This window comes from Embiotoca jacksoni, unplaced genomic scaffold (assembly GCF_022577435.1).
Source record: "Embiotoca jacksoni isolate LCO1_2020_lvr unplaced genomic scaffold, fEmbJac1.0.p SCAF_20, whole genome shotgun sequence".
NCBI classification, from domain to species: domain Eukaryota; kingdom Metazoa; phylum Chordata; class Actinopteri; family Embiotocidae; genus Embiotoca; species Embiotoca jacksoni.
The window spans coordinates 7,181,796-7,203,807 of NW_027185341.1; the positions used below are offsets into that span (position 1 = coordinate 7,181,796).

The following is a 22,012-nucleotide window of genomic DNA, read 5'->3' on the forward strand; positions in this document are numbered from 1 at the left end:
ATCTTAATAAGGTAACAGGTCAGTAACATGATTGGATATAAAAAAAAAAAAAAAAAAAAAAAAATTAAAAGAGCATCTCAGGCTGCACTGATGTGTGAGTGTTGTTAAAAGAAGTGCAGCACAGTGGTCAACACGCCTCTGTCCCAACAGTTTTGAGATGTGTTGCTACAATCAAATTGAAAATAAGCACATACATTTCTCAGTTTCTACATTCGATATGTTGTCTTTGGCCTATTTTCAATCAAATATGGGTTTACATGATTTGCAAATCTTCACATTTTGTTTTTATTCATATTTCTTTGGAGGCTGTAACATCTGACTCCCAGTGTGTTTATGTTATCTGCTTTATCAGATAAGAAATGATTAAGCTATAGAAATCTGACATCAGCTATAAAAATTTGATGTAGCGACAAAACATATTCCCAAAACAGGCTAAAATGCAGTCGGTGCACTCTGGTTGTGTGGTTAACAGATCCAGGCTTTATATCTCTGGTCAGGCTGCCCTGTTCATTCCTACAGAAACTTCACATTTACTGCACAATATGCTGTAGTGAAAAAAAAAAAACACTGGAGCGAGAGAGTCATATTCAAAGAAAGCTAGTCACCATGATAGCCACAGTTAGCTGAAGCTAAAGCTAAAACTAACTTTCTCCTACCTGTAAATGAAAAAACAAGTTGATAATCTGACATGGAGTCGACCTGACTAAATGAGGCAGTAGCTTAGCTGGATCCAATTACTGTACAATGAAGAAAAAAAACCAGTGAGGATAAGTATCTCAGCTTCTGAACCAAGTGGAATTTATGCAGTATGGTGTGAGAGGTTAAGCTTCCTTTAAATCATGTATTTTATAGGATTAAACCGTAAATTATTTCATTATATTGATTTTAATGTAAATATTCAGAGCAGCAGGACAAATACTTTGGAAAACAGATTAAATTTACATGCTACTTTATGAGCTGTAAATAACAAAAATTATGTTTATTTTCTTCAAACAAATGATACGATAGCTGAAAGAACGCATTGTGAAGATTGTCTAAAGGCAAATAGCACTATCGGCTCATTTCTTTTGGTTATTACGTCATCTTCATGGCAAAACTTTAAACCCTTTTTTTCATCTCTGCTTCTATAGTCACAGCCTTTTAAAGGGAGCTATAGATGATTTAAGGACTTGCTCCAATGTCCATCGTTGCTCCGCTCACCTCAACTTGTCGCATACAGTCTGTTGAGGATTTTGGCTTCAAGATAAGACGCATTTCTGCATGCTCGCTTATCGGCAGCCTGTTTCCTCATGTGGTTATGTGAACCAAATGTACCACAATATGGGATCATGAAATGGTCATGTAACGGCAGCATGAAAAAACTGCTTATGTATATATATATATACATATATACAGTACACACACACACACACACGCACACACACACACATATATACACATACCCAGACACACAACTAAATGTCAGTGCCCAGAGTGAGCCGATAAGAGGGGAGCTGTCAATGGAAGAGAAGCGGAAAGCAGTCACATATGCGCCATGGCCTCCACAACTGCTCAGTGAATTTGCTGCCAGCTTTTCACCATTCAAGTCTTGAGAATGAAAAAAAATAAACTCCAAACAGAACATCTGAAGGACACCCTACAGTAGACCCCCCCCCCCAACATAAAATCAAAGCTTTTGACTAAAACTTCGATCGGGCCTGAAAATCATGAATTTGTGTTTACAGTGGAATATATTCTTCCGGCTGTGGCTTTTTTTTTTTTTTTTTTTTCTTTTTTTTTTCTTATTTCTGGTAGAAAAGAGAAGAAGGATGGCTGAGGACTTCTTGTGATCTCAGGCCAAACCTGCTGTTTGCGTAATAAGCTGCTGTCTTAGCAATTCAGATACTTGTTATATCCAAGCAAAAAATTTAACAAAATGCTCCTCAGAATGTAAATCCGACCCTCGATGCGTGTGCAGTACTTCCTGGAGACAGTTTTCTTAGCACCACATATGCAGCTGAAATAAAAAAGTAAAAATTCAAAAAAGAATCTCCTTGGTCAAAACATTAAACAGGAGCATCAACCTGAGGTCCAATTTAACCTGCAGTCCACTTGAATTAAATGAGAATGGACAGCATCAGTGCACGCTGGCAACAGAACAAGGTCAACACTTTCCACCAAGTCAGCCCACACTGGACAGCAAGCGGGGCTGAAGAGGCTGCTCTCTCAACGCTGTGTTTAAACACCAAGCTGCGGGCCCGGGACATGCATAAAACATCACAGGCAATTCAGGAATGCTCATACAAGACCGCCACAATGTCTCCTTGTTGTAATTAAAAGCATAAAACATGTATATTGCATAATATGTGAGCACAACATACTAAGGCTGGTTAATAATTCACTTCGTAGTTTGTGATTAATTAATCAGGGCAGCCTCGGCACTCCTCTCCCTCTCTTTGTATGTTCAGATGAGGCGACTGCCAAAGGCGAGAGCTGCTTGTGTAAGTGTCAGCTTTTTTCTGGTATGATTACCTTTCAGGACACTTACATAATGTGTAACTACAAATTGCAAAATAAACAACGCCAATGCCACTGATGTAAGATCAACGGAAACAAATGGCTATAATTAATTATTTTAATCATTGTTTTCATCTCGCCTTTACTCCCTCGTGTAAATAATATCCTGTGTGATTTTAAATATTACATAATTGTAAATGAGTACGGCTCATGATTGGCTGACATTTTGTCAGCAGTGACACACAGTATAAACCTAAATGTCAATCTTAATAGGTTCAATCACAAGTCGAGGGTTGAGAGGGAGAGAGACGATCCCAAAACCCAGCGACACCCAGATTAACACCTAGAGTATCGACTGTAAAGCTTTAAGCTTTATGGTGTAAGTTCATTTAGGAGGTGACCAAATCAATTCATTTCACTTCTACTTATAAGTTGTCTGAAGGCACTTAAAATTGTAAACGTCCTCATCACAGAACCTTGAAACAATACAGAGAAGAACCCAACAATTCAACAGTTCCCACGTGAGCGATAGCTGGAAGAAAACCTCAAAAGAGGCTCAGAGGTGGGCGGCCATCTGCCTCGATTGACGGGGTGACGGGAGAAAGAAAAGACAATGAACAATTGGTGGAAGCAGTAACTGCAGACCAGAAACATGCAGCTCCAGTGCCAGAGATACCTGTCCAAAAAAACAAAAAAGAACAAAACTGCACAGAGAGAAACAAACAAACCGACGGGAAGGAGACGCTAGAATCCACTTTTGCAAGTTAACATTGGAAAATATAAACGTAAAGTAAAACGCATGGTTCAAAAGGGTTGTAATTAATTAATCATGGCTGCAGTTGCAGTTTGGCAGATTTCTATTATAAAGGTTGATTTTTCCAAGATAAACACATAACATGAGAATATATGAGAAGATTCAACGATTATTTTTATCAGAATCGTTAACGTCGGAGTTCATTTAAACGGTGCTCGGCGCCGCTTTGGTACCGAATTTTGATCCCCATCCCTCGTCACAACTGCAGAAAAAAGACCAGTCACCTCTTTACTCCAGGAAAACAAAAATCAGAAAGTCTCCATTCATCACCGACTTGAATGAAAAAAAGAGATAAAAGCTGCACCAAGAAAGAAGTGATTTTATCAAAGCTGAGTGACCTGTGTGACCAGGACGAGAGGCAGCGATACAAGTGGGCAAAGGAGAGAAGTTGTTGAGGGAGGAGAACAAAGACGAACGGCAGGCTCCTGTGGACGAAGGACACAAGATCAGAACGGGGGAGCGGTCAGTGGGAAGACCTGACAGCTGGACTCTGGGTTCTGACAACAACGGAGCTTGGATGTCATCACTGTGACCCCCTCGCTGTCTCAACGTTAGCGTCAGGAGGTATTTGACAGGCTCGACTCGGGAACATTTAGCCCGGACGCCTGGCCCGGCCCCGGACAAATCAGCTGGTTAAGAGATGTCACGGGCAGCGGGTGTGCATCTGAGTGTGTAACATCATCAGGATTATGAGGTTACACAGCTGGACAGTCTCGCCTAAAGCGTTTGCCGATGCAGAGAGGGAGAGTCTCATTAGCTCATTAACAGCACTGAAGAGACACAGATGCAGAAGTGAGGCTCGGTCTGGATGCTGTGGAGACCTCATGGGACCTCAGCTACTGCTGCCATGGGTCAACACTGCCAGTGGCTGTTGTAACAAGAGCCAACTTCTTTATTTTCCAACTGAAATAACTCCAAATGGCGATGCCCTCAACAGTATTTACATTGACATGATTGCTAATTTCATGCTTCAAACAAAATGAGTCTGAAACTGAGCCAGTTTATTCGGATTGAGGTCATATTCCAACACATGCGGGTCCATGTTCTCGTCCTGCTTCTGTCCCACATTCAACCTGACAGTAAGTGAGTGTTATGGCTCTCAACGGGCAAGCACACAAACCAAAAACATTTTAATTAAACCGTCCTTGAGCTGGAGTTGTGCAACTTAAAAATGTAATAATCTTCTCCAGGATGTAATATCAGGTTTCACATTATTTAGCCTCACTGTTCAAAGTGAATTCAAGGTAACATCCATCCTGAAATTTGGTGAATCACTGTGACCTCATTGAAGCAGAGATTTGAGGTTACATCATGAACTTGAGCTCAAATTTATCAAATTTATAACACGTACCTACTTTATTTCCTTAAAGTCAAGAAAGAAACACATTTATTACGTGACCTCCTCCTATTTCTTTGAATCTTTCAAGTGATAATGTGAATACATCTGAGAATAATCACCCATCTGCAGCGAGGAACTAGAAGGGTACAGAGAGTGGATCTAAGTTTAAGGAAAAGATTTTGAAACTGGCTAAAATAAAGTGTCAGTGTCAATTCAAGCTTGATATAAATGGTTTAGTTTTCACTTAAGCAAAAGTAAAAATGCAAATACTCTAGCTCACAATCATCTTCAATCGTGTCAAATGTCACTGCAGCTTGACCTGGAAACTGGGGGCAAGTTGAAGGAAAATGGTTGTAAAGGCCACTCAAGTATTTTTCCCTAATTGCATCAAATATATTAAATAGCTGTTAATACGAAGACCGTGTAGCATTGAGATCATCACTATTTCTTTTTACCCCGCTGTACAATCACAGTGAAGGAGGAGTGGGGCAAATTCCACAAAGACCTGCCATCATCTAACATGCTGAAAAACAATGGAGGAGAATTTATCCATGTCATCCAGAGAGCGAGAGCGAAAACAGGTACATTTTGACACTCGGTACTTGTTGATAACACAAACTATCTGGGACATAAGGCACTCACAACGCATAAATTAACTGTTAGTTTTGCAGATATTCGGTATCATAGCAACCAAAGCGTCTCTGCTGAAAAAACGCTGCGACTCTGAAGTGCTCCCAGCTGGGTGTTTTCAGAAGAGCAACTGGCATTTTCAGATGGGAAAAAAACGCCACGATGGACACAGGGCCTAGGTGACTGAAATATGAATGCAAACGTTAGATGATAAAAGTCTTTACACACAACAACACAAACTCTCTAAAACTTTGTATTTACAGACCAGTACAGCCACAGCATGTACAAATGACATACACGTTGAGTGGAAACAAACATCCCTTCATTATGCTATAAAAAAAAAAAAAAAAGTTACTATATGACAGCATAGTTTGATGTAAAAGGTCCCGGACAGGACAAAGTTAGAGCCAAGCCCTTAACATACACCAAAAACAACACACAGGTAGGTAATTGTGTCGTATTAGTTAAAGTCTCGTCAGATGTAACGTGTGACGCACGCGGAGCGCTGCTACACGTGAGCCTAACTGTTTCACTTTCACATGGAGCTCCCGTGTTGTGGTGGTGGTGAGTCCCCACCGGACTGGAGATTAACACCAATCACAGCGCATGAAAACGGCCTGAGAAGTCAGTCAAGTGTCAGCGTAGATAATCTCTCTAACGAGTGTGTGTGTGTGTGTGTTTGTGTGTGTGTGTGTGTGTGTTAACAGGCATAAAACTGAGAGTCCTTGGCATGTAATACAGTTAGTGAGGGGTGTGCGTGTGTGTGTGTGTGCATATTTCCCCTACTACCTGATCTCCACTGACAGCTGATGTGTTTCATCCTCACCAGTGCGAACCACAGCGGAACAGATCTTCACGGTGCAGTTAAAAAGCTTTTGAAGGTCTTTCCCTCTCTCATCGCACCAAGTAACCCATTCCTAACATTAACATTTTTCCATCATTAGCCGCATATAATAGTGAGAGACCGTGTGTGTGTGTGTGTGTGTGTGTGTGTGTGTGTGTGTGTGTGTGTGTGTGTGTGTGTGTGTGTGTGTCAAAGTCAGCTTTGGATTTGCAAAGTGCCTCTTTGTAATGGATGAAAGCAGTGAAAAGACTAAAAGATAGACTGCAGCAAAAACAGAGCCAGAGATGAGAAAACTATTACAAACATGAAGGGCAGAAAATAACAGAGACAGATGGACAGAAAGGAAGAAGGACTCAACACAACAACAGCTTTTATCAACTCAGGTTTTAATCCAAATTGAGCACCTATATGTATATATATATATACACACACACACACACACACGTCCATATATGCCTGATCTTCTGTGTGAATGTACCTTTTGAGGCGTCTGTGCTTTCTGCTGTTTTAAATCTGTTCGCAAATATATTGGTATCGTTTAGATGTTGTTCAATATGAAACTTACATTACAGTACTTGGAAGTTTGTGAGCCCTCCACAGTTTTCTATATTTTCAGAATTTCTGCATAAATATGTGCTAAAACATCATCATATTTTTTACGCAAGCCAATAAAGTGGACAAAGAGAACATCTTTTTACAAATGGTTTAATTTTTTATACTTGGTAAATTATGTATTTATATATCTGTGAGCAGCTGAAGTATGTTAACCTCCAGGATTAACAGTTAATCTGAAGGTGAAACTGAAGTCAGGTGTGTTCAATCAATGGGATGATAATCAGGTGTGAGTAGGCGCCATGTTTTATTTAAAGAACAGGAATCTATCAAAGTCTGAGCTTCACAACACGGGTCATGTGGAAGTAGATCATGGCACGAGGATTTTTGAGGATGTCAGAAAAAGAGCTGTTGATGCTCATCAGGCTGGAAAAAGTTACAAAATCCTCTTTAAAGAGAGTTACAACAACAATACACAGTCAGACAGATTGTGTATGATTCCCTCCCCAAGAGACCAACAAAGATTACTCCAATAGCATGGTGTGGAAAAAGGTCACAAAGTCACCCAGGGTAACTTCTAAGTAACTAAAGGCCTCTCACATTGGAAAATGTTAATGTCCACCATCAAGAGAACAATGAACAACAATGGCAGTGTTGCGAGGAGAAAGACACTCCTCACCAAAAAGAATATTTCTGCCCGTCTGAAGTTTGCTAAATATTACGCAATAAACAAGTCACAGTCCTGACCTCAATCAAATATAAATGTTGTCTAAGGACCTGAAGCGTGCAGTTCATGTGAGGAAACCCACCACCATCTCAAAGTTAAAGCTGTTCTGTATGCAGGAACGGGCAAAAATTTCTGCAGAACTGATCAACCAGCCACAGCCGATTTGTCACAGCTTTTAGTACCTTACATCCTGTGCGCAGTGACGAGGTGGGTCGAAAAACGGTAATGTGATGCAGTAGAAAGGGTGGAAAATCTGTGTATGGGTGGAGGTATCAGGTGGTTGAATGAAACAAACCCAGGACTTTTTTCCGGATCTGCTTATTTCTTTTACTTTTGTAAATCTCTAACCCAGCCCTTTTAGCAACATTTGGAACAATTTCAACTTCCGCTTGAGTAAAATATCAAAATAAACGTCCCCCTGGTTTTTCAACAGCAGCACTGCACTCCACTTCACCTGAGGAAGAAGGTCCACTGCTGCCAACACCACAAAGTACTCAAAAAAATAAAAATACAGCAACAAACAGAGTGGACTGAAATAACAGGGAAACTCAGCACGGCAGGCCTGCTGATTACTAACACAACCACACACACACACATACACAATAAATACACAGCAATATACAAAATACACACTCCATGCTGAAGAAACTCACTTCTGGGGCTTAAAACCACTGTTGTACACACATAGAAACACACACCTTTATAAAGATTTACACATGCACGAACGCGCACACACACGCGCGCGCACACACACACACACACACACACACACACACACACACACACACACACACACACACAAACTACCTCAAACTTTATAAAGCCCTCCACCTGCTCCCTCATTTTGTTTCAGTCTGGACGTTCGGCCTCAAGCGTTTTCTTCCAAAACTTTTGTGGTTGCAGCAGCTAATTTTAGAGAACTGAACACATTATTAAATTGGATTAAATTTGCAGTTTGTTCTTCATAATATAAACAATATGAAAAGTAAAAAAAATCTGCGGCATATATACACATCTTGTTAAATCAATTCAAAACATTTTAATCTTTAGATGGTTTCCGTAGCATTATCTTCATGAGGGGACGAGACCTTCATCAAAAAACTGTGACTGTCCATAGAAAAGTTACAATAGGTAAGAATAATACGAGGCAAAGCACGAGGCAGTTCGACTTATCAAAACAGTGCCAATTAAAAAAAATTTCAATCATGTTTGTAATTTGTTGCAGTATTTCATTTTATACTATGTTTGCAATAATTTTTCAATTATCATGGAAAATGTTTTCATCCCACCTTTTGTGAATGAAAAATAACTTGATAGCATGATGGGATTTTTTTTTTCCTTGTTAGAAGAAGATGGGTTGGGAGGTGTTCACTTCTTGTTTTCTACTATGAGTCTTGTTTTTGTTTTTTTCAATGATGACGGTTGAATAACTTCATGGAAGTAGTAGCGTTAACACACACCACGGTTCAAGTTATCATTTTAACTCAAACCATTATCTTTCCTGCTCATAAATAACTGGTCTGAAACGTGGGTTAAAGATGCAACAAGACACGGAGCGAGACTATAAAAGATAAAGACAGAGGAAGCAGATGCAACAGGAAATCTGGTGTCCACGGTGCAACCTGAGGCAAACATCACCAGTGTGTGTACAGCATATTGGTAAAGTCATAGAAACTGTTAAGAGAAGAGCAAAGACAAACAGTACAGGAACGAGTTCTCAAGAGTCTTATAAAAATGGCACCTCATTCGAAATAAGAATAAACAAATCATGTTGGCAAACAGAAGTAAAGGTGATTTGAGTGCAGAGAGTAAAAAAAAAAAAAAAAGACATGAAAAGAGGGGAACAGCACGAAACAATAAGTCTCGGAAAAAAGCAATGCCGCGTATTGTGGGAGGAAAATAATGATTGCAATTCAAATAAAACCGACAACAGAGAGAGAAAGGCTGGTGTCATATGACTTTCATTATTCATGTACGTTATTCAGAATGATTGTATTACACATCTGACTACACGCGACAATTTACTGTAGCGTGCTACTGGTTGCTTTTGTTGTACTCGTGTTTTGTGTACTCGCCCAGAGATTTGAAGTGGAAATGAGCTGCTAGCTGAATCTGGTTCAACATATCTCCTGAGCCAAAATATCTACAGCTTTAATTCTTTTACCCAGAATTTAATGTGTTTTTGTGTCCTCTTTTTTTACACAATCAATAAACACACTGATGGCTTCTGTCCAGCAGCTTTTGTGAAAAATAAACACTCTTGTGTGGTGCACAAGTACGCCATTTGGAACACAGCAACACCAATTCACACACTAATGGAGCTCAGCTGCCATGCAAGGTGCTCACCATCAGGCATACACTTACACACACATTCACACACCAATGGTACACAATCGGAAGCAACTTTGGGTTCAATGTCTTGCCCATGGATCCTTTGGCATGTGGATAGGAGGAGTGGGGGATCGAACTGCCAACCTTTCGATTAGTGTGCAACTCGTTCTACCATCTGAGCCACGATTGATGCTATCTGGACATGATCCCTGACAAATAAATATGATCAACCGATCACACTCGAGGGGTCAATATGAGGGAGTCAACCACTGATCACAAAGAGGAGAGTTGGTGTTGAGCTGTCGGATGTATTCATTAAGACTTTACAAGAACTGTGTTTTTCTGTCCAGCAACATGTGGAGTTCCTGCTTTAAAATGTGGTTTCAGAGTAACAAAGCCAGGGCTGCTTTTCTCTGCAGTGATGGCCAACTTCCTGAAAACGGTGAAAACCAATGATTCACATAAACCTGCAGTGTAATGGGCTTTCAGAGAGCTTTTCAGAACACGATGACACCAACTGTGTCTGCCTTTGATAGACGCTCGCACTTCCACACGATCCCACATGGTCATGCAGAGAGAGACACACACACACACACACACACACACACACACACACACACACACACACACACACACACACACACACACACACACATTCTCTCTCTCTCTCTCTCTCTCTCTACCTCTCCTCACACTCGTCGTGCCTGCAACACAGCATTCAGTCCGGTTTCTAACCGTGAAAGCGCAGTGTCTTTGAAGGTGGGAAGTCAGACCAGAGCTTTTGGCTGCGGTTGCATCAAATTCAACTAGCCAGAGAATCGGGGTCAGAACCAAATTATTTTCCAAAGGTTGGAGGGACACAGAGGAGAACAGGATGAAAAGGAGGAAGAGAGGAGTGACAGAGAGAGGGTGAGGGCTCACCAGGACAGAGATAGCCTGCTTAAGTGAGAGGTTCGGTGTGTGGATTGGAAAAACATGGCAAAAGAGGAAGAGGGTAAAATGATGTGGTTGTAGTGAACTCCATTTGACCATCGCTTTATGTTTTGCTGCAGAGTTCACCATCTTTAAAAGACTGCTATTAATTTTCACCATCTGATATAAAATGTTATAAAAAGCTATGTGGGGCGAGTATCTTTTTACGGGGTTCAATCGACAATCCCCGGCTGCTAGAGGAAGGCTTTAGTAAATAAACCTTGATTGTTCATTCACAGTTTAGCAATTATAACTTGGCACAGCGAGTCTGTTACGCTGTGGATTTCTCCACATGCCAAACCAGCGCACATGGGGCTGTAGTAAGAGTGATACCCTGCATTCAAAGAGTGTGGAGGGTGGTGCATGTTCGGCTATCTATCTTACAGGTGTACTTACACTAATAACATAATCCACCTCCGAGGTCAAGAATCATGTTATTAATTAACTACATATGTTTGTAGGGGCTGAGGTTATCTTAAAAAGTACCGTTCACAACAGCACTTCCACTGTGTGGTATTTCCACACTCTGTGGAGGATGGCCTTAGATGCTGGTTCAGGTAAATATTAAAAGCTCTGCCTGACTTTTTATTGGATTTTGGGAAATTTTACACTCCAGGAACCTCCAAACCTGTTATCTAAGATGGTATTAAATGCAACAAAAAACGATGGGAGTGTATAGTCCTCATAAAACATAAGAGGTGAAAAATGCTGTGTTTAGACATAAACAATAAAGCATAAGTCTAACCTTTATCTTGCTTACATAATTATGAAAGCCATGCAGCCAAAGGGGTTTTATTTTTCATTATCAGGCTTGTCGAGCATTGAGCAGCTCTACAGTGCAGTAATGTTTCTTTATTTCTATGTTTCATAAATAGTTCATGCGATCAGTGAGGATGCAGTATGCAGCTCTTTTAACCATTCAGTGTATCCTTTTTAAATAATTCAGCTTTACCTGGCAGAGTATTTACTGGATCTCATTTTAATACATTTTTCAAAGGATTCCCCAAAGAACCTTTGACGGTTGTAGTCTTCCTTGCATGTCTGTCATGCTAGAACAGTGAGATCTAATCTCAGAATCACACACGTTTTACCAGAACCTGGAAACAACATGTTCTTCTTCTCCTTTTGGTGTTTAATGGTGGCTGGCAAACAGCTTTCAGGTAAATTACTGCCACCTTCGCCAGGAAATAAGTCAAAATGATAGTTGCATAAACTATTTGATTTTTAATTTAATGACTATTAAAAAGTTTGAAATTCAAGACACATCCCAACTGGGAAGGCTATTCGTCAGGCACACGAAGACATCACGGTTGGTATTAGCTCACCTTGTTTCCTATAGCTTTCTTGGGTGGAAAGTTGAAGGTGTCCACCTGTGGAAAATGGGTTCTCAGGTAGTTGTGGAGCTCCCTGAACTCTGTGTAGCGCCTGTACACGTTCCACTCATTGTCCAGGATGCGGATGTACACCTGAGGAAAGGCAGACACATCATCGTCATTGTCATTGTCCTCGTCATGGTCTTCGTCATTGTGATCATCGTCATCAATGATCAGCAGGAGCAGCGTGTCCTGATTTCACCATGTCTGATAAGTCAGCAAATCAGTAATTAAAAGCAACACTGTAGAGACATCCAGTTCGGCAGCATGTGGGCTTTTCCCCTGAGAAACTCAGTTAAAATATTAAGATACATTGCATGTATATTATATATTCTATAAAAGATTTGATTAAAAAAAAAAAAAAAATGCCAGACACCCCATTACCACACTTGTATAATAGCCTTTCTGTTGCATTTCACATATTGGTCATTAAGCTCTTACAGCACCCAAAAATAAATGTATGAGATGGGTGAAAGAAAGAATTCCTCTCATCCTTGAAAATGTTTTTTTTTCACATGTTTTTTTTACATATTGCAACACATGACAGAAATAGTCTATAGACGCGACTGTGCCGCCACCATTTCCATGGACCATTAGCTGCTTTATTCGGACTCATGAAATATAGAGGGAGCAGACAGGGAGAGAAGATGAGCCTATTACTGGAAAGTGAGGGAGAAAAAGAAGAGGGAGCTGGGCTCCATTTTCACAGCAGAAAACAGGGAATAAATGGAGACAAGAGAGAGCAGAGCAGCTTTTGAGGATTCAATTTTAAAAAGACCAACCACAAAAAAATACAGACTTGAGATTCAAGTACATCAAAAGAAACAAAAGTGATTTAAATATCTCCCAAATGTACCTCAGCATAGCTCCTCCCATACTAGGTAAGTCAAAAGATAAAGTCAACAATGAGCAAGAATGTCAAAACTGTGCCATAATGTTGAAATACATGTTAACCTTCAAAACCCAACGTGGTCCTGAAAGTATTCCATATGGACATTACTGCTTTTATGGCTACAGCCTTTGTTGAACAGAGAGCAGGGTTAAGCCAAAACATTCAACTTTACATTGTTAGGTAACATAACTTTTCATATTTAAACATTGACTGGTGTTTGGATGAAGCATCAATGTACTTTCAAGCAGACTCTTGCTGAGATGCCCTGTTGAACTGCATTTTGGTCAGACTTTTAGGGCTGAGGTGCATCACGTCAACACACCAGAACAGCATGCGCTGAACGAAATGTGAATCTGAAGCCACTGCTGTATTTCAACTGCAGTGCTCTGCCCTTGGTCGAACCGTGTCTGAACTCCCCGCCCACGACACCTTTCCACTGTCAAAAATTGGGGATAGTGCTTCCTTCAATTTTCCAAATTTGACAATTTTCCAGTCACACCCACTTCACATGGTCATCTGCAAATGTTCAGGGGTGAGAAAGTAGGCAGGGTTTGAACTTTTCCTCTGGCGCTCATGTTTTTATCCTTCACACAACTATTTCTGTCACGAGTACAACATTATGAATGCTTCCAGGAGAGACAGTGTGTTGTCATCCTCCTATTTGAACAACTATCCCCTCTCACTCGTCCTGTGGATGGCCCCCTTCTTTACTCCACCTTTGAGTCTGGTCAGTATGTTGTAGAAAAAGGTTCTCTTCATGTATAGCCCTCGCTTAAGATTTGCTAATTAACACAAACCACAAAATATAACTGCGGTTGATGGGAACCTGATTAACTTTGCAGCTATTTGGTCACAAATCAAAGTTTTGGACAAATATAGATTCTGATTCGATGGTGAACTTTCATAAGATGAAAGTTTAGCAGATCACAAAACGTTGAGGTGTTCAAAATTTTAATGGTAACCCACTCAATAGCTGTGAAATAGTCAAAGGAAACATCAACTTTACATTGTTGCTTGAAGAAAAGTCATCAAAGTATTCTGGTTTCATCCACTGGGAACTAAAAAAAAAAATCTGTATAAATGTGTTGTGTCAGTCCATTTAGTTGGTGTTGCAATGTATAAGTGGAAACTTTGACCTGCTGGTGGAGCTGGAAAAAAAAAATTAAAAAAAATCAGGGAATCAAGTCCATAATAGCCATCCTCTTGAGACCATGAGTGTTTTTACAAAATTTCATGACAATCCATTGAACAGTTGTGCAGGTCTGGAACAAGTACCGGTATCTCTAGAAAGACAGTACTAGCTTACACTGTACTATCATCATGGTTAATATGTAATTTTACTGGCATCTGGATTCTTTGGCTTTAACACACTTAGTTTACACGTCTTAAAAATACTTTTGATGTAATTGAATGCCCTTTTCACGAGTGCAGACAACAAACTCAGAGCTACAGGAACTACATTTTGTTCATGTCAACCTCAAACACATTTTGACACATAATAGCAGCAAGCAATGACAGAGTTTCTTTTTTAGTTGACGGTTGCTTTACTCAGTAATCTTTTGTCAGCGTTAATGCTACTGTGCAGTCTAGGGAACATGGCAAACATACAAATTGTGGCATTTTGGACAGCCATTAAGAATATCAGCAGCTGAAGCTTTGTTGGCTCATTGAAATGTCTCATTGCTCATATTTCAGGAGCAGGGACAGACATGTGCAGACACTGTTAATGTCATAAAAACATATCAGAAAATAATAGTTCATAGTGAAGTCAACATGAATCATAGAAAATCATACTCAAATGGACTTTTACTAAATGAGCTGAACCTGAATATCAAGATATTTTTTTCTAGCACTATGACACTCACTGTGTAGTCACAGAAAAGTAGAATGATTTGCAAAAGTCTGACAATCCAGTGGTACATTTCAAAAAGGAACTAATAGCTAATTCAGCATACTTTTAATGCCAAATATGCCAAAATGTATGCACCTGTTTAAAAAAAATTCAAAGGAGATCCACAATGTCAGCCCTGATAAACAGTAACTTATTGTTTGAAGAGCAGCTGCACAAAAGGAAATACCCGAATCTGGTAAATGACAGTAACAGTTGACAAGATGGGACCCGACAAGGCCACTAATGGACTGGAGACTTGTCATCTCAGCACTTTGTCTGACCTACAGAAGCACATCTAAGTTTTTACAAACTTCTTTTTTTGCAGGTTAAGAGAAGCAGTGACTCGGTGCATGACTCGGTGCATTATGGTTTGGTTGTATTGATCAAAAAGAGCGATGGAGCTGACAATACTGAGGCATGATGAATGCCTTAATCGAGGCAAATGAAAGCTTCTTTGACTTCATTCAGGCCTTTTTCTCAGATGGCAGAAGCACATATGTAATTAATAAAACAACTCCATTTCATTTAGGTGAGTTAGTTCCAGAGTCCTTGTACTCCTGGATCACTATCATAACTTATTATGACCCTTTTCCACTGCCGGTACCGGCTCTACTCTACTGGACTCTTGTCGCTTTCAGTACCAGGTACTTCTCTGGATTTAATTTTCCTCTGCAGATAGTGCCCCATCAATGCAGAGGCATTACTATAGCAACAGCACACAAATTCAATGAATCCAAACAGAGAACCTCAGTTGACCACAATGTGGTTGTGGCAGTTGACGTGAATCAAGTGGTATTGGAAAATTTTAAATGGTTTCCATTGCCTTATCATCTTTGTGGTCTCAGAGGGTATTGTTTCCCATTCACACATTCACACATCAATGGCAGCAGAAATGGCAGCACCATGTAAGGTGCTCCCCTGCACATTGGGAGCAACTTGGTTGAGTGCAGGGATGGAAAGCTCATCCCTAAGGGCAAGCATAGTGACTGAAGGTGAGTTAATATTACTGACTGTGTGATGGGCAAATGATTGCAACTGGTGCTGGTTAGGGAACCGGGAGCAAGTGAAGTGGGTCTGACAGGCAGGAGACCAGACTTGGAGCCAGAGAGACACAGGAACTGGAGGCCACTGGTGGGTGGAAGGACTGACACAGGGAACAGGAGGAAAAAGAGGCAGACAGACCAACTATGACTTCGGTTCAGCTCACTTGAAAACTCGATGGATGCGATGCCAAAAATAGTACCAGGTAGGAGATACTACCCACAACTTTTGCCAAACTGAAAAAACAAAAAAGCGAGTAAAGTCAAAGCCACGCCGGCAAGGGGCTTTACTGGGACAATTAAACCAATATTAACAAAATTAGTTTAGGGAGACCAATTTTTATGTGGTAGGCTTGAAAAACATACATTTAAGTGCAAGAGCGGCTACATTATCAAAACGCTTACAAAAACACAGGAAATCAGAGTTTTCTCACTGCATGGCCGCCTCAATCACTCCATGACTGTAAAAAGCAGGATGCCAGAGACAAAGTGAAGGCCGCAATAAGCAGTTACTGAGGTGTTAACTCGAGGGATCCACATCTCATAATGTATTCCATACATTGCTGTTCAACTGGAAAAAACAAGGTCTGTGCTCTTAAATATTCCATATGTTCTGCTGAAATGCACCGCTGAGCGTAAATCCCTGACAAGCATGACAAGTAACTAACAGAGGACATCTTTAGAGACAAATAAAGCATCTATGTTCACCAACAATACCACAAACCTCACAGACAACTGCTTAATGAGTTTATGTGACATTTCCTGGTGTAAAATATATCTTGATTAAAAAAATAAATAAAACATACTCATTGTATTTATAATCCATAATGATCATACTGTACTCTTTACAGACCAGACATAAGTAGGTGCATATGTCTCGATGTACTACATGTTATATAGCCACATGTCGTCAATTAGGCGTGAATGCAGGAGCTGCATTAGCAAAGATAGTGACTGGAGTTTCTCAGACATCAAATGTCTCCTCACATATTGCAGCGTTAGCGTGACAAGCTTAATCCACTTTTACACCGTCTCATTGGCACACTTATTTATGGCAACGCGTTAGCTTATGCACACCAGCTACTGTCTCCCTCCCCGTGACTGATCACAAATAGTCTATCATTATCTCTGACAAAAATCTTGGCGACATCCAAATGGCATTAATAATGTTGGAGCGCTGGTGCTTTGATAACTCCAATCACACCCGTGTTCAAACGGGGAACGGGCTCTTTAATGATGGTTCAGAGGGACCTTGTCGAAAAAGGGTTGATGGGTTTTGGCTGTTGTTAAAAGCTCAACTGTGATGGACACAGTCCTACTGTCAGTATTTAAATAGCTTATGGGGATATCTGAGAAAGCGTAATAGTATGTTTGATGAAAATATGACCTCAGCGAGTCAAGGTAAAGAGGAAAATCCACCTTTTGTTGCTGAAGTATTTTTAATGCTATAATTCCTTTCTTTCCAATACTGACTAGTTCCATGTAATTTACTCAGTTACCTCAGTTAAAAACTCCCTGCATTCAGCCTCTGGCCATGTTGTAGCAAAGTCTCCCACTCGGAGATTTGAATTTTTGCACATTTTCCAGTTGCGCATGAACACACCATTAGGATATGACAAATTGTCATGCCTACCTAAACAAATTACGTTATGTAACCTGTTACTAAAATGGCAATAGATGAGACGGTAAACAGATGTTTAATTTTGCAATAAATTTTCTTTTGTTAACCTGTTTATTTCTTCAGGTGATTTTTGATCATATCTAAATCCATTAAGGCATAGTAATCATTAAATCAACAGTTTTATGTCTTGTGGAGAGGAAAATTATCCATGAAAATTATCCATGGAACTCATGAACTGACCTGCTCGTCAAACCTGCCGTTTGTTCACCGTTTTTCCCACACCTTTTTTCTATGCTCATTTCAAGTTGGACTAATCCCCATGATATTTTCAAGTAGAACAACACTGAGCGAGAACAGAATATTCTGTATACCATTTAAAATGTGCAACAGCGACTGTACAAAATAAGTAAGGGGCATCCTCTGTTGTGAGAATGTGTAATCGCTTCTTCCTGTCTTCCTACTGAGTAATTTCACCAATGAACGTCAGATGGCAGTTATCAAATTACATTAACTACACTTTGATAGTGGCACTATAACACAAGCTGTGCTGTGTTTTTCCCAGCCTGCTAAGGGCTTGCAGGTGCTTTCATTTATTCATTAGCAGCCCCATTAGCAGACACCTCAGTAACTGCAGGTTGGTCTAAGGTCAACACATCCACTATATTGCATGATTCAATCTTTCCTAATTGCATGCATGAAATGTGGAGGTTTCCACACCTGGAACATGCAAGTACCCCTGTGCATCTCTGCAGGTTTATAGACACAGCATGACAGCTTCCTGAGGGAAAAACGAGTCCTCGCACACCGTGAAATAACTTCAGGAGTCAAGATCTGAAACAGAAAAGTCTGTGAACGGATAATTGCAGCTTTTTCTTTGCCTGACATTTAACTGGCTCTTTAGCCTGAGGGTATTTCAACAAGCAGGTTGAAATGGGAGTAGTCGTGAGGCACGGCTGAGAAATGCAGAGTGCAGATGATAATGATGTCTCTCTCTCTCTCTCTCTCTCTCTCTCTCCCTCTTCCTGCCGTTCCCCTCAGAGAAGACTCTGGTATGTTGTTCCTGATCTGACTAGCGGGCTGACTGCAGGAGCTCTGACTGTGGTGAAAACTATCTGCATGACACCCATACAGAGAGCCTTCTTTCTCACTTCACACTTGGAATAATATGCAACTGTCAGGCACAAGATGGCTGACGACGTCTTTGACCAGTGTATGATGTCATCAAATTGACTGTTTGAAGGTAGCTAAAGTGTTTGATGTTAGCATGTAGCAACAAAGGCTGCAAGCTACAAGTGCATGATGTGAACCAATACAACTCGTGAAAAACAACAGAGGAGAGAAGCCTCAGAGCCCCTGAGAGACATAACTAGTGCCAGAGAGAGGGAGTGAGCAAGAGGACAGAGTGAGCCATCTCACACCAAAGTGTCTCATGGCATCACCCCTCTCTCTTCACAAATCATTGTGGGCTGAAACATTTGTACAATTAGGAAGAAAATAGAACCCATTTGGAGGTTTTGAGAGGAGGGACAGGAGCAAAGGGCATCAGGAAAGGAAAGGCACGAGTGTGCCTCATCCTCCCACCCAGGGGTGTGGTTCTCTGGATGGTAATGTCACTCTGTCTGCATTTTCACCACTTTGGTCCAGACTGAAATATCTCAACGACTACTGAATGGATTGCCATTGCATTTTGAACAGGCATTCATGTTCCCAAGAAGATGCCTTCTGCTAACTTTTGGTAATCCTGTGACCTCCTCATCTAGCACCACCATGAGGTTGGCATTCATGGGTTTAAGTGAAATACATTGATAACTATTGGATGGCTAACCATGAAGTACAAACAGTAAAGATGGAATTGTAATTGTCAAATTACAGCGTACAGCCCCGCAAATGTCAAAGAAAACCCACCTGGTTGCGGGCCTGACTTAATGTGCCTTTTTCAGTTTTGATCAGTGACGTTCCGCCTCTCAGAAACATGAATGGGACTCAAAACACCTCTCCAGATTCATTGCTTCATTGCCACACACTTCATGAAGGATTTTAAAGGTCTCCGTTGCTGATTTCCAGAGTTTGACACAAAATATGATGTGCCCCCTCTGTTCCACAGAGAAATCGCCATACACACAGATCAGCGCTCACAAAAATGTGTGCAACTTAGGAACTGATGATGATCAAGTGATGAAATTTGTACCAGTTACTCATCGGCTCTGTACTTTAGATGATCTAGCTTGTGACGAAGACGTTGGTCCAATTACAGCTCATTTAAGCAACATGGCGTTTTGATTGGCTGTTCTACATATGTAAATACATGTGCTCGTCCCTTAAAGTGAAACATGTGACTTCAATCCACTGAAAAGACTAAATCGAAAGTCAGATATGTTTAGCGTGACGAGGAGAAGCTGATGTTTTTTTTAAAGCAGAGAATCCATATTTCCATCACGATCTCCGTTGTTTCCCAGTGAGGTTTAAATGGGCGTCTTTCAATCAAGTTATCTCGTTATGATCTCTTCTTTTGCGATACATAAATGGCACCCAATTGGAGAATAATCTCCACCAACTGTTTTCCTCATAATGAGAAAAACAGTTGGTGGAGATTAATTAACTTTTTTCATCTCATTTTCATTTGCCATTTTTTTGGGAAAGTTAGTTGAAATTTGGAAACCTGCCTAATCAGAGAAAGACACCGAGTCTGAATGTGAATCTTTAGAAATACAACAAGAACAACACAAAGACAGAAATCACACAATGAGGCAGACTCAGAGAGAGAAGTAGAAAATAGAGGATGAAGCAAAAAAAAAAAAAAAAAAAACAGGACAATGCAGGAGGAAGAGAGAAAGGGTGATTATTACCTTGAATGCAGCAGAGGTATATTTTAGAGTGCTGCTGCTCCTGACATCCTACAAAATTAGACTGTGAGGAAAGGAGCTGGTGGATGCAGATGAGGAAGAGACGAGGAGGTGGATGAACGTTGTCGAAAGAGTGGAGAGGAGGCAGGGGGGAGGAAGAGGAGGAGGAGGAGGAGGAGGAGGAGGAAGAACTAAAGACATGCAAGACAAGGGGCAACTACAGTTGAACCTGTATGGAAAATAAAAGCAAGAAAACAGGCAGAAGGGCCAAAAGAGAAGGAGTGAAGAAGAAGAGAGGATGGAGGCGTGCGGATGGAGAATAAACCGAGCTTCGCTTTAATGAGTGCGCTTGTTTGTTAAATGATGCAAATGAATGAATGAAGGATTAAATTGGGAAATAAAGGTCGAACTCGAATGACTGAATGAGTCTACAAAGAAATCAACCATAAAAACAAATTTCCAGCATCACTGTGGCAGTGTGATGAAGCAACACGTGATTATTTTTGGCTGATAAAACAATGCCTTTCACCTTTTGTGTGTCCTACACACTGGCTTTGCTCGAGGGAGGAAGCTGGAGGTTTATGAGAAAGAGGCGAGCTCATAAAACACAAGAAAAATGGCCTCCTGTCAAATCTGCTGTTTCCTTTCCTTTCCCTTGACTTGTTCTTGTTCTCCTACAGCGAGAACATTTAACAGGAGATGAGTTAGGTATCTGACATGTACGTATTTACTGCTGCCCGAAGGAAAAAGTGAAAAAGAATTTCATCGCACGATTTTTAAGCCATCTATATCTATATTTTAAAAGTACTCGGTGATACATGCAGTGCACACATCGATAGATCACCTTTGTGTTGCTTTCATTAGTTGGTAAAATGTGACAACAGGAAGCAGCTGGTGTTTCCAGTAGGTTTCTCCTCATTAAAACATAAAAACAGAAACTAAAAGCGAGTGTGCAGGGAGGGTTTTTCCACACATTTTACCAGCTACCCAAGCCTCTCCGACAACTCCTAAATGTGAAAGGGGCCTATTATTTAACTATTCTGTTTTCTATTTCACTGTCTGAATTGAGGAAAATGTCACACCACTCTACAAATCAAACAAGCAAGCAGCAATCCATCTGCTAGCAGTCACTAAGTGCCCGCTGATGCTTTTCAGAGATAGGATTTAGCTGAAATGGAGTTTGGGTGAATAGAGAAGGGCAGGCTAGCAGGCTGCACGTACATCTGCAGCAACAATAGAATGCAGTGGTGTAATTTAAGATGTATAGAGGCTAAACAAAAATGCAAAACAAAAGTAGACTGAATGCATAGTTTTCAGAGTTTCTGAGCCATAACAGCATCAAGGCTATTAGTGACTTCAACTGTTACTTCTTAAAGCAACATATGTTAATCAATTGACTATTATAAAGAGCCAAATTCTACCCAATGACCCAACTGCGAGCCATCAGCACCAAACTGTCCAAAATCATGACAACTATAGATGATGACTTGGGTAACTTGTTCCTGGTAAACTTTCCTATTTACTCATCCAAGAGGCATTTACAACTTTATTGGCTGTTTGGGGCTGAGCAAGTCAAATACAGTGGTTGTCTAGAAGCTTTTAGCTAAAAACATCTGCCTAAAAACAACATATTAAGAGCAAGGAATT

At 40.5% G+C, this 22,012-nt stretch overlaps 1 protein-coding gene across 1 annotated transcript in view; it reads right to left on the minus strand.

Moving 5' to 3' along the window:
* The window catches only part of snx29 (sorting nexin 29), a 146,147-nt gene that overhangs the window by 19,615 nt on the left and 104,520 nt on the right, over window positions 1-22,012 (minus strand). The window contains exon 19 of the mRNA XM_069156022.1: window positions 12,031-12,171. Coding sequence (XP_069012123.1) covers window positions 12,031-12,171 — 141 coding nt within the window. The remainder of the gene's footprint in view (window positions 1-12,030; window positions 12,172-22,012) is intronic.